This window comes from Ylistrum balloti, unplaced genomic scaffold (genome assembly GCF_031769215.1).
Source record: "Ylistrum balloti isolate Yb309-2 unplaced genomic scaffold, AGI_CSIRO_Ybal_v1 Utg371796, whole genome shotgun sequence".
Taxonomy (NCBI): domain Eukaryota; kingdom Metazoa; phylum Mollusca; class Bivalvia; order Pectinida; family Pectinidae; genus Ylistrum; species Ylistrum balloti.
In genome coordinates this window covers 244,991-259,497 of record NW_026782896.1, presented here as the reverse complement: position 1 = coordinate 259,497, position 14,507 = coordinate 244,991, and the positions used below count along the sequence as shown (strand labels likewise).

At 36.2% G+C, this 14,507-nt stretch overlaps 1 protein-coding gene across 1 annotated transcript in view; it reads right to left on the bottom strand.

The window, feature by feature from the left end:
- The window catches only part of LOC132563612 (muscle-specific protein 300 kDa-like), a 224,432-nt gene that overhangs the window by 53,514 nt on the left and 156,411 nt on the right, over positions 1–14,507 (bottom strand). Inside the window, 12 exon segments of the mRNA XM_060228353.1 lie at positions 2,500–2,808; positions 3,019–3,324; positions 5,209–5,535; positions 8,600–8,908; positions 10,611–10,791; positions 10,883–11,028; positions 11,364–11,507; positions 11,807–11,989; positions 12,175–12,291; positions 12,624–12,836; positions 13,661–13,834; positions 14,225–14,374. Coding sequence (XP_060084336.1) covers positions 2,500–2,808; positions 3,019–3,324; positions 5,209–5,535; positions 8,600–8,908; positions 10,611–10,791; positions 10,883–11,028; positions 11,364–11,507; positions 11,807–11,989; positions 12,175–12,291; positions 12,624–12,836; positions 13,661–13,834; positions 14,225–14,374 — 2,559 coding nt within the window.

Genomic DNA, 14,507 nt, shown 5'->3' with positions numbered 1-14,507 from the left:
TTTTGGGAATATCTTAGACATTTCAATTACCAGCTACAGAATCTCCTTGACTACCCACACAACACAGAAAGGAGCTTCCTTAGTAACCACCACAAATGAGTTCCAAGCAATTTGTGTGGTCCTCAGTTTGCTAGGTGGACAGAAGTCTACTTACTTAATACAAGAGCTAAACTGATCAAGACCATGAGTATAAGAACATCTAGATGAAGCAGAAGCAAAGATCAACTAGTACCCAGCATGCAATCTAAAAATTAGTAAATGAAAACTGAAATGCTACAACCAGAAACATTTGCTTGATGAAAAATAATTATGTTGATTTCCAGGGAGGAATACATTAATTTTCATAATCATTGTTGACAGATTAAAAAAACTTTGTTTGTGATTGTAGCAATGAAATAAAATTCTATGAAATAAAAGTATTTTGTATAGCGTTATCATTTCAGACATTGTTCTCTAGGACACCAAGGAAAGTTTCATACAACACTGATATTTACAGAATTCTTCATAAACTCTTCATTGTCAAGGAAAATACTTAGTTCAGTTACGATTTTGAAAAGTTCACAGGTGTCAAGAGAGTGAATTCTGTAAAATGTTAACGCTATACAAAACAATGTAAGGAGGCAACATTGTGCTGTTAGCCATCTTGATACAATGTTATAATATTAGTTAACCATGTACATTAAACTACTTGTAATAAATGCAATGATTATCAATGACAAGATATGTTTAATATCTTAAGACAATACTTTCATACAAAGTGACAAAGCTCACATATACATTAAACACATATGTATCTCACCTCATCAAAATGTGACCTTTGACACTTCAAAAATGACTAATGATGACTAATTAAAATATATAATTAGGTGTAGAGCTCATTGTTACCAGACTTTCATGTAAAAAACGGTCCCAAGTTCTTAGACAATATCTTTTAAGTATAAACTGACAGATACACCAAAGTACTGAGAGCAGACACCACATCATGGGTCATGAGAGGTCAATAGATGTCATGAAGTTCCTATTTCTTTTCAACAATCCGTAACTGTCTAGCAATATGCCCTATCTAGTAATAAGCCCTTCTTTATCTATTTCAATGTAGCAGAATTACAAACAAATGCTATATCATTGTCCTGCAACAAGCCCACCCCCTGACTTTAGTTTTTGTATATACCTCAGGTAGATGTTCTGGGCTTATGTGACAATCATACACCTTAATAGTACTTCACCTAGTATATCTCAAACTTTTACCAACAAAAAATAGTAGTTATATAGTCACTGAAAATGTGTTTTTAAAACTGAAGGTCACATGATTTCCTTGTAAATGATGATTTATTAATCTGGGTATACAACCAAGGGAGATAACTTGGGTAAGCCCTAGTTAAGTGTTACAGTATTGAAGTATGGTTAAGGTATGATGATTACTTTATAAATATTAAGATAATATAAGTATTACAAATGTGGTGCAATGTATGTCAAACCAACACATCTTTATAACATTAAGACAAATCAAGACAATGACTTGCACATGTACAACATTTTTTCCATGTCAAAGTCATTTCTGTTTTGTGTGTTCATGTGACAAACACTTGTTGACAAAGAAAGACTCTATCAAGTTTTGTAATTGTAGGTGACCAAATGGTATTGAGATCAATGATCCAGTATAAACAAAGAGCAATTATTCTGTTTTTGGTAGAGTACATCACACAGATATACTAGAGGATTTTACCAGATCCTGGTGACTAGAAACTAGGGGATTTTACCAGGATATCCTGGTGACTAGAAACTAGGGGATTTTACCAGGAGATCCTGGTGACTAGTGACTAAAGGATCTGGCCAGGTGGTCCTGGTGACTAGTGACTAGGGGATCTGACCAGGTGGTCCTGGTGACTAGTGACTAAAGGATCTGACCAGGTGGTCCTGGTGACTAGTGACTAAGGGATCTGACCAGGTGGTCCTGGTGACTAGTGACTAGGGGATCTGACCAGGTGGTCCTGGTGACTAGTGACTAGGGGATCTGGCCAGGTGGTCCTGGTGACTAGTGACTAAAGGATCTGACCAGGTGGTCCTGGTGACTAGTGACTAAAGGATCTGACCAGGTGGTCCTGGTGACTAGTGACTAAGGGATCTGACCAGGTGGTCCTGGTGACTAGTGACTAAGGGATCTGACCAGGAGATTCTGGTGACTTAACAATAAAGGGTTTTATCAAAGAATCTGGGTGACTACACTATGTGATCTTACAAGAAATGTAAGAAATTCTAAACTAAGACAGTGAAACAGTTTGAACCAATAGAGACTACAACAGATCCTTTATAACAGTGGATTAACAGGTATTCATCAGTGTGCAAAAACTAAGAATATTCATATGAGTGAGAAACTATGAATATCCATGACTGTATTTCTATGAATATACATGAGAGTGAGAAACAGACCACTCGTGTGTGTGATGTGGGCGTGTCTTTAGGGCAGGCCAGTGATTGATTAGTCTTAGAAGTACATACATTATGTTCCGCAATCTGCTTTTTAAGGGAGTTGACATCAGATGGATTGACAGGGGAAGCCAGAAGTTTGTCCTGAGCCTCGTTTATAGCTGCAGTCAATGTCTGTAGGTCTCCCTCATACTGTTCCTGTTGTACGACAGCCTCTCTCAGTGTAGCACATTGATCCCTAGCCATCGCCTGTAGCTGGTTTATCTCCTTCGCCAGCTTGTCTGTTGTTGGTTGGTCACTCTCAGCGTGCTGGAGTTCTTTTTGTTTCTGTAACACCAGGAGTGCTTTCCCTTTGTTGCTCTCGATCTCCTCCACCAGTTTCTGTAAACCAAATATTAGTTTTCTGTATCAATAACAACTAAGCAACATTTCAAAATTTCCTCAAAGTGTATACAACTCAACACAGAAATTCAGGCCATTCATTGTTTAAAGAAGAAGAAATGATGACTGAAGAAATACGAAATAATAGATAAAATCAAATTTCCCCTAAAATAAATAATACTTCTTGTAAGTAAAATATATCCCTCTTACCTCCTGCATGGCCAGTTGGTCTTTAAGAGTCAATGAGGCATCCCTCATGGTCATTTGTGCCCTTGTATTGTCCATCCACTGTCGCAGACTGGCCAGTTCAGTCTCAAAATCTTCCATTTCTTCAGTAGCGTCCTCTAGTTTGCTAAGTTTGTCCGAAGCGTCTGTCTGCAGGTTGTACATACGTTGGTTCAGCTGCTGTAGTTGTTCACGACTTGATGATGAGTCACATACCTCCTCCATTTGTTTTGACAAGGAGTTAAGGTGTGCCAGGCGACCTTGGTTGTGGTCAAGGTCGCGTGCAAGTCTCTGTTGTAAAAATTACAGATGTCCTGTTATTCAGTGATAAATGTCCCTTATGTAATACATATTGATTATTTGTTGTACAATATATTAACATTCAAAAGTGATTTTATCGTGTTACATTTCAATTCTAGATCAATCTCTTTAGTAATAAGGGCATTTGTAAATTTCACCATCTGTAAATCCTTATTCATTGCAAGGTTTTACTCCAAAGCTGTAGAACTAGGACCTGTATGAAAAACTTCAGCATGGTTGCTTGTTACATGCAGTCTACTTAATTTGTAAATCTTTATTTCTCAACTAAATGTTCGTATAAGTTTTCTATCACACACAAAATGTACCAATCTGGACAACACCATAACTTGGTGATATATTGTATCATCAAATCCTGACACAGTCCATGTCCTTAACAGTATTAATATCATCTCCCATTGATCTAAAGTTAACAAAGTCTGGCTATGCTCTCCATAATCAGATCTTTTTTTCTAAAATACCAGCCAGAAGGCAGTCTAAAAGCAAAAATAGTGTATACTCACTCTGTTACGTTGTTGCAAAAGCAAACATAATATTGTATTGATCCTATCCATTATAAAGCATAGTCCCCCTACTCTTTCCTTTTCACCTACCCACAGTAGTTTATATATAACTATTATCCACCATTAAATCCAATTATACACAAATTGAAAAAACTCTCCTTGAAATACTTCTCGGATTGCAATGACGACCTTTGGTGAAAGCAATATCTCCAGCACAGCGACCATTAAACTGGTCATATGAAAGTTTTGACAGTGCACATTACAGAATTTAAAAGAATGTAAAAATTCCCTGATAAGTTGTCAACAAATAATTGGTTGATAAAACCAATCCCTGCTTTGGTTTTGTTTATATTCTACAACACAGGATGAAATAAACACCCTAATTTACAGTTAATGTGTCAACTTCTTGATAAGTATTCAAATGTTATATTTTGGCTTACGTTCTGGTGTGAGGGAAGCTTGGGTTTGGAATGGTACCAAATTGGCATTAAGCATTGTAAACTGTTTTTAAACTGATGATCAGGCAAAGTTATTTAAAAGCTGACCTCAAAGACCTCTTTATTACAGTTGACTTCTTCATTGTGGATAGGACACTCGTTAAGATAAATTTATCACCCAATTTTTATCTTTTGTTAAAAGACAAAGATAGTTGGTTTGACATATATTAAACAAAATGCTTGCTGTGCCAAAAGAATGGTGGCCATTGTTCTCCCTAAAATGATTTTCAACATTCAGCCAACATTTTAGGACTCTATTCATGATCAAAGTCAGTTCTGTTTAATTCATGAATGTACTTCAAGGACTATCACAGACCATTCAACTCCACAATGACTATTATTTGTGCCTTAAATAAATTTCTGTTTTTCATCTGCAAAAACACAATTTCCTTACTCTGGATTCTAGGTTGGACATGGAGGAGTATGTAAGTAGTCTATCACTCAACCTTTAACAAATTTAAGATAATTTCCTATGAAAGTTAAAACATATGTATATTATAGTAAATTTTGTGTAAAAGTATAGATTCCAAGTTACTGAAGCCCTTATGAATACCAAAACACAGACTAGAAGTTTTTTGGGTTTTTTTTTTTTTGACCATGGGATGACGTTAAATAAAAATCCATAATAATAAATAGCTGGAGAGCTGACAACAGCTGGGAAGCAACCATTTCTATGAAGAGCAAAAGTGACATCAGTGAGATATCTTTTTTAAAAGCACCATGATCACATCCATGATGAAATTTGAAGGATTCTGACAAACCGATTGATGTACCTATGAGTAACATGACAAAACTACATCTGTGCCACCATTTGCTACAACCATTTGCTAATGAATATTCATAAAGGAAACACCTACCCTATGCTGCTTCAGCTGTTCCCTTAGTTTGTCAAAGTGTCCATACTGAGGTTTAGCCTTGACAACTGATTCAGCCCCGTCCAGCCAAGTCCTCACTGCCTCAGCAACGTCATTAAAAGAATCAGACAGTTTTTCAGATGTTGCAAGTTTGTGAGCATGCTCAACCGATTTTGCTTGTAGAGCGAGCCACTGTCGATTCGTGTCTGCAAGAGCTTTCTGTACGATTTGTTTCTCCACTGAGTCAGGAGTATGTTTGATCAGATCACTACCTTTGGTTCGCAATTTATCCAGCACTTGTTTAAACTCAAAGAATTCATCCTGCAGGGCCTGTTCAAATAGGAAACATCACTGTCACAAACATTTATTCTGATGTTGCGGAATTTCATCTCTAGCAGGAAAAAGAAAGTTTCACAATTGCTAATTGCTTAGTCTAAATATTTTTTTCAATTCAAAATTTACATTTTTAGAAAACATGTTTTGACAAGTAACTCATATTACATACAAGGTTACTTTTACCTATGAAAGTATACAAACAGCCAGTGGTAAGTAAATATTGAATTCTCACCAGGTATTATCAGTACACAGTGGGAGAATTCAAAACTCCATTTGTAATTCTGGTTACAAACACAGGGCAGGTAAAGAATGTGTATTCAGGATTATGTGACGGAAATGTTCTAAAAGGCAGCCAAGGTATAGCATACACGCAGCAAAATTCTGACAAACCCCACAAGACTTTACAGCAATATGTTTTAAATTCCCTATGTATCAGATAACTAGTACTGGATACAGATACAGAGCAGAATTCCTCTAAACTTACCTGTCAATGTTCAAAGCCAGACACATTTTACCTGTATATTCTGACCCCACACACCTGTCCAAACTTTTAAAAGCAATGTATTTGTCTATTGATAGCAGACACAAATTGATTTCTCATTAATTTCTAAATTAAATAATGAAAATTTTTGAACAAAACCTAGGTAAGTCTACCTTAATCTCAGATAAAATTCAGGACAATATTTTTGGAAGATAAGTCCCGAGCCAAGTCCTACGGAACATTTAAACTGCTGAATTTTTGGAGAATTATCAAGAATAAATAACAGCATTCATCGTTACGACCTATAGACAACCACTGAGGCAGGATATGATACAAATCAGGGGTGCATATACACCTGGAGTTGAAGGTCGAGAAATCAGTTACTTGTGTACTTACACGTATAGGTAAGAAATGTCATGCTAACTCAAGCAGAAATATCAACAATTATCAATGAATTGCCCAGCTCGGGAGACAATCACCAAATACAAACAGCTATCAATGTTGTATAGGCCTGTCAATAGCACACATTTCTTTGTGGAGTGAAAAAAACACATTCTAACTGGTGTGTTATAATAATTATGGAACAACAATTGACATTAAAATCTACTTGTCCACTTCAACAACAGATACTTTAAATTTTGTGAACAACAAATTTTGTCACTGATTTACTGTAATATGTTAATATATATATGACACAACACATACAAGGGGAAAATCCTATAAATATAGTGACCTAAAAATAACCACTAGGGTTATACCATCAAAATGATGTTTGGATATTTCCTGGATAGACTAAATAAATGCCTAATCGTGGTTCTGGCCGCTGAGATACAACCACTTCATTCCAATCATCAATCTAGTACTTCTCAAGAAAAAGTGATTACAAACTCTCCAGAAAAAGTGATTACAAACTCTCCAACTTTTAAAACCTAATATTTGCCAATTGACAGCAATTTCTATGAAATCTTAGGAAGATTGATCAAGCACTTTAAAGAAACAGACATTAACAGAAGCTGACTTTGGGTCTATTCCGTGGACATGGTATCTCCCGATCAACAAGCACTTTAAAGAAACAGACATTAACAGAATCTGACTTTGGTCTATTCCGTGGACATGGTATCTCCCGATCAACAAGCACTTTAAAGAAACAGACATTAACAGAATCTGACTTTGGTCTATTCTGTGGACATGGTATCTTCTGATCGACAAGCACTTTAAAGAAACAGACATTAACAGAATCTGACTTTGGTCTATTCCGTGGACATGGTATCTCCCAAGTGTAAAGGTATGGCTGGCCAGTACAAGGCTAAGTACTTTCCTGCCAATTCCTATTCCAACCACTGGATTACCTTGTGAAGTATATGAGTAAACCTACCAGGCTTACTTAGAAACCCACTTGTCCTCCATCAATGCTGACCAACGCTTTCCCCTTGAAGTATTTTAACACCTGTGCACAAATACACCAATCGTTCATTATGGAACCATTGTGTTTGCTATTCCTCAAAACCTTTGTATACCAATTTTCAGGTGCATTGGGTAATATCTAAATTCTGACCAATCAGAAACTACTTTTGCCTTCCATGGTAATGATTTATAAAAAGCTTTTACATAAAATTATATGCTATAAGTTACAACATTTGACAAAGTTCAAATTATATCAATGAGAGGAGCAGAAGAGTTATGGCCTTTTGAAAACTGGGTATAGATTCAGTTTACCATGGAAATCAAAACTTATGAACTGTATGCACAAGATTCGCAGATGACAGATACACAAACAGGGTGATTCCAGTGCACTCTCACCCCATTTTACTTTCATAAACTTCACTAATGGACCTATAACAAAACTTTTTTAAGGGCAGATACATGGATGACAGACATGTACACCTGACAAAGGGTAATCTGCACAGCCCACCACCTGTAATTCCAACTACACCCAGAACTCAATCCTGCTGGAGAGGGTGTTATAGGGCCAAATGGTTCAGGTGTGAGGGTTGGTTGAGGAAGGAGAGGGAGAAGGAGTGTTTTGGACAATGCACCTGATTATTTGAATATCATTATCTGGATCAGAAGAAGAAGATTTTGAAGAATTTCCAATGTTGCTTAGGGTCTTCAGAGGAGTGAGAGTCATATACACTTGTTGCTTATATATGCAAATGGAACGATTTCTGAATATCTGATTGTTTACAGCTGGATAAAAAATAGCGACACACACAAATGTCTATAACAGTAAGACAATTTGTTTCAATTGACCCAGAGCTGTAAAAGAAACAAACCTTTCAACAACAAGAATATTATACATAGATAAACATACCTGTTTACTGTATAAATAGAAACATAGTTGTGTCATTGTCACCTTTTTGCCTTTCAAAAATAGGGCAACAATACAAATAGACTAGTCTACATTTGTTGTTACAGATGAAAGGTCTACATTTATGTATTTTAGGGCAAATTTGCTTCTCAAGTAATGATTACAAGTTTGATTCGAGGGTGAAATTAACGATGGAGCAATGTTTCTTATTATACTAAATAAAAGAACATGATACAGATGAACAGTGTAAATAATGTTATTATTATTACCTGATGTTTCCGCTGACTGTCTGGAATGTTGATGATTCGTTCCTGTAATCGAAGCTCCGCCTCCCCTAGCCAGGCAGACGCATCACGCAGTGCTGATGTCACTTCCTGTCTGTCTTCCTTAATATGTTGTAGCTCCTCCTCTTTCGCCTTCATTGCCATGCCAACGTCAGCCTCTAGCTCCCTTAAACTTGCCATCTGCATCTTCATTTCGACTGGTACGTCTTTGCCCATGGTTGCATATTTTGTTTCTTGAAGTTTACTCATGTGACGCATTTGGTCCATACGAATGGAGATCTCTTGCTCGAGAACCTACAAGCAACAAGGTACAAAGTGATACACTGAGGAAGAACACAGTCTACAGACAGCACAATACTTTTGTCGCTTTTGATACACACCATGCTGATCCATGACTCTATTGATCCTAAAAGGGCTGCTTTTCAATCAAATATAGGTCATATTTATTATATACAGTAATCAAGAAGACGTGTCTTTGGAGTTCAGAAGTTTCCTGACTCATTTGTACAATTTCAAAATACCACTACAACCCTGTATCTTAGTTCAAAGATATGAAGGAAAAGTCATGACCTATTTCCTGATGTATATATTCAAAAGAGAAACATATAATGACAGACCAAGCCTAGATTAAGTAGCCTGGGCACATCAATTCACAATGAATTCAACAAGGAAGGACAATTTTGTTTCATATTTACATGTATCTTACTAATGCTTAAAGAATATCAATAACAGAGAGACATTTAGTGTGCTGTTAATTGTCTGAAAGATTTCTACAAAATTCATTTCAATCATTAAAGTCTTTGTCAATGTTGAATATCATTCGATATTTGAAAGAGTGACTTCCCTTATACCACACAAATTGATTTATCATTGAAAGGCAGTCAGTAACTAACAGTGTGGAGTTTTAAAAGTTTATTTATTCTTAAATGTCTGACAGATTTTTTTTTTAATTAACTAGCAAATGTTTTATCTAAACTCCTATTTGAGAAAGTTCAAACCTGGTGTGTGAGGGCAGAGGAACTATGGGACATTCCCTCAGAGGAACTATGGGACATTCCCTCAGAGGAACTATGGGACATTCCCTCAGAGGAACTATGGGACATTCCCTCAATTTACTGAATTCAAAAAGTATGGTCATGAATGAAGAAAGTTCCTAATTTACAACAAAATTTGGAACATTTCAGAAAATGAGGAACATTTTTCCCAGGGATATTTGTTATCCCTGTGGTAGATTGCAGACACAATATATTTACAATTAATATACCTCTACTTTATCTACTCTATATAAAAGTAACTGGTGGAATGGATTATATCCCCGGTATCACCTGTGCTCACTTATGTCTTAATTTGGGAACTAAAAGATACATCTGCAAAATTAAGACACACTCTGCAACTCCAAGCCAATAGGCGAGAGGTGGGCGGAGTTTGTTACCAAACCTACCAACAAAACACACATAGCACAAGAAGTGGGCAGGGCCCTTACAATGTATACATGACACTTTCTCTTTCTAATTATGGTTCACAAGAAGTGGGCAGGGCCCTTACAATGTATACATGACACTTTCTCTTTCCAATTATGGTTCACAAGAAGTGGGCAGGGCCCTTACAATGTATACATGACACTTTCTCTTTCCAATTATAGTTTAACTTCCAACACAGCCTCAGTTTAACAGATATTCTCTATTAAAGATATCTGTTGTATCAGTATAATCACATGGTTAAAATCATGGCTGGACAGATGAAGGAAGGTTTTGTTTGCACTTGACCAGACCTGTCCCTGGACTTTCTCGGGAATCACACCTGTCTAGGGAAATTGGAAACTTGTCCTAATCCATCCATCGGGGGCATCCATACTTTTACTGTATAGGACCAAATGTCAGTCAAAATAACAACCAAACCTGGACCTCAACAAAACAAGATTACACCTAAAAATCCACATGTTCTCATACAAGGTGCTATAATTATTATTTATACAGATCTATAAAATGGTGCCTACCTTTTGTTTTTCCATTTTCTCCATTACATCAGACACTTCCTTGCCTGGGTCCATGTGAGATAGTTCCTGTTTCGTCTCCGAAAGCCAGGCCACTGTTTGATCAGCCTCAGTTTGGAAAGAACTCCTGTCATCTATTTCTTCCAGAATCACGGCTTCCTGTTCGCTGACCTGATCAGTTATTCTGAAGGGAAACAATACAAAACTGTCATTCATCACACACTTTCTATCAGTCGTCAGAAATCTACATGTTAAATAATTTCAGTTCTACTGACCTTTCCAGTTTCTCCAGCAGGGTCATGACCTGTTCCTGATTCTGGACTTTTGCTTCAGCGGTTGGCAGATTCCTTTGTAGATTTTGTGCACTCTTCTTCAGTGCATCTATCTTTGGTGCTGAGATGTCAAGTTTGGTAGCTAGGGCCTGAGGAAGAGAGAGTGAAAGTATAAAACATGGAGTGCTGGTAGCAGACAACAATCTTATACTCTACTTCCAAAACAACTCAGCTTCACTGGCGCACATATTCCCTTCCATTTGAATCCTTATCTGAAGTTCCATATTTCCATTAAAGAGTTTGAGAGAAATGCTTTAAAAATATTCTAGCTACATTTTTCAGGAGCCATGGAGATTTAAATAAAATCAAATCGCGGCATTTTTATAGCAGTTCATGAGGTTGTTATCACCATCTAACTTCCAGAAATATCATCCTCTCTTACAATGACAACAATTATTGATGTAGAAATATCTACAATTACTACCTTTGTATTGTTAAGCATTGTCACTAAGTCATGAGCTGTCATGTTCTCCACATCTACAACAGGAAGTGATTCGTCTGCCTCTTGCAACATGTTCTCAACAGCATACAGCAGGGTGTTGTACTCGTCCCATTGTGCTCCAAGGTCCTAAGGATCAGATGAGGACACATCAATTTAAAATCAGGATCATTTATACAAATTAGATGGCGCCCCTGTTGGATCTTTAATAGTAATAACAACACTTAATGTAATAATTGTAACATTAAGCATTGTCATGGCAACAACAACAACAACAACAACAACAACAACAACAACCCCTACCCCCAAGGTCATACAATACCATACTACAGATTAGATACATGTTAGTACATCTTAGCTCTAACAATGTGTCTACAGGCACATTTTACTGTAGTATGATGTGGATATTTAAGAAGCGACATTTTTACCTGCATCGTCATCTGTTTGTTTTCTGTCTGACAGACCAGGTTGTTCCATCGAGCGTTAACCTCTGTGATCAATTTATTGACCATGGCTCTGCTGGAGGCATTGCCAGTTTTTTCTAGCTCACGAAACTTATCATTGAGGTCGTTTACTGATGGTCTCATCTCATCAATCTTCGCTAGGAACTCCTGGAAAAAGACCAAACTTGTGTTCACTTTCAAAATAAGTTATTCAATTACATTTCAATTCTGAAATTGTGAACAAGACGGTGACATGAGATTGATACTGATCAATTTATCACATATAAGATCATTTTACCAACAACCTTCCACATTATTCAATAAAATCATTGCCAAGAGGAAGGGTGTGTTACCTTGGTTGCAACAGCCTGTTTGTGAATCGCGTCAGGAGTGGTGACGGGCATATGTTCCAACACACCCCATTCCTCCTCCATCTGGTCAATCTGCTCAATCACACCATATCCATCCTCCTATAACATAGAGTAAAAAAAATGTCATTTTACACGGCATTCTGAACATAAATATCAAGGTTGTTTGTACTAGTTTGTAACTGTAATATCAATGATCATGATACAATTTTCATACTTAACATTACAACACATCTTGTCTTTACATCCCAAACCCAAAGTATTTCAACATTACGAATAGTCAACTGCGATATAGCCCTTTAATGTTACTGTAGGTATACAAAGAGCTACATGTAATGAGAGCTCTGAGTTAGTGAATAGATAAAGTCAGGCTGATGATTATAGTCAAAACCTGGCAGTAAACACCACATGTGCTTTAGAGGTACAGTACACACCTGGAAGGTTCTCCACTCATCAGCTTTCAGTTCTAGGAACTGTTGTTGCCGTGAAGAACCAGCCATCACATTCGCCAGTTTTTGATTGGTATTCTTAAGCATTTGTCGCAAAGTTTCTCGGTCGTTGTTGTCGAGTGTTGGTAAGAGGCGCTCCGACAGATCCATCACCTGTTCCATCTCATCTTGGCACATACTTGCCTCAGAAAAGTAGTCCTGAAATGATTACAAACACTAAGTAAAAATTTTGTCTAATTAGACTCTGGAAGTAAAAAATAAGATCTCTCTAGACTTAATCTAGTTTAAAAATATGATCTTTCTAGTCTTATCTAGTTTAAAAATAAGATCTCTCTAGACTTAATCTAGTTTAAAAATAAGATCTCTCTAGACTTAATCTAGTTTAAAAATAAGATCTCTCAAGACTTAATCTAGTTTAAAATAAGATCTCTCTAGACTTAATCTAGTTTAAAAATAAGATCTCTCTAGACTTAATCTAGTTTAAAAATAAGATCTCTCTAGACTTAATCTAGTTTAAAAATAAGATCTCTCTAGACTTAATCTAGTTTAAAAATAAGATCTCTCAAGACTTAATCTAGTTTAAAATAAGATCTCTCTAGACTTAATCTAGTTTAAAAATATGATCTTTCTAGTCTTATCTAGTTTAAAAATAAGATCTCTCTAGACTTAATCTAGTTTAAAAATAAGATCTCTCTAGACTTAATCTAGTTTAAAAATAAGATCTCTCTAGACTTAATCTAGTTTAAAAATTAGATCTCTCAAGACTTAATCTAGTTTAAAAATAAGATCTCTTTAGACTTAATCTAGTTTAAAAATAAGATCTCTCTAGATTTAATCTAGTTTAAAAATAAGATCTCTCAAGACTTAATCTAGTTTAAAATAAGATCTCTTTAGACTTAATCTAGTTTAAAATAAGATCTCTCAAGACTTAATCTAGTTTAAAATAAGATCTCTCTAGATTTAATCTATTCTACAATAACAACATCTTCCTTGAATACAGCTAAATCAGAAACAATACTGACCTTCTGTTCACTGAGCGTGTCGTTAAGTGTGTCGTAATCCAGACCATCGTACCCCGAATCTAACATGTCCTCAGCCCCACTCAGCCACTCAGTAATCTGTTTCATTGACATCTGAAGCTGTTCTCTGTCACCCTTGGCTTCCTCTAGGTAGCTTTCCTTCTTACAGATGGCATTCTGGAAAATTGAAAATTTACTGATGGCATTCTGGAAAATTGAAAATTTATTGATGGCATTCTGGAAAATTGAAAATTTATTGATGGCATTCTGGAAATCGAAAATTTACTGACACCATTCATTGAAATCAAATGAGAAAGGAATTATCTGATGGAATTCTAAGACTATCCACATCAACTGATTGCAATCTGCACGTAATCAAACATTCAATACTTAATTTAATTCATATCAATTTCACCTTCTAGTAGTTCTATTCAGGTATCTAAAATTACATGGTTAAAAATTATATATCTCATTCATAAAATAATAAAATAGTACTAGTGTTAAGTTTGACAAAAACTTTTAACTAAAGGAATATGTCCGACACATTTGTTACTTATTGTAATGTACCTTAATGGAGTCCTCTAGAGTTTTAATCTGGTCCAACTTTTCCACAACAGCTGGAGGTAATGGTTCGTCCAGTTTCTGGTAAATGGCCATCTCAAGTTGTGCCTTGTCCTTGACCATGTCTAGTTTCTCCAGTGCTTCTTTAGACAAAGTCTGTCACAGAATAAATGTCACAGGTTACAGTCAGCCTGGCTATACCAAGTCTTTTCTTATAACCCATCACCCTTTTTCTAAACAGGTTATTGGTCATTCTGGTTACCCATCAAATAAACCCTCTATCTAAACA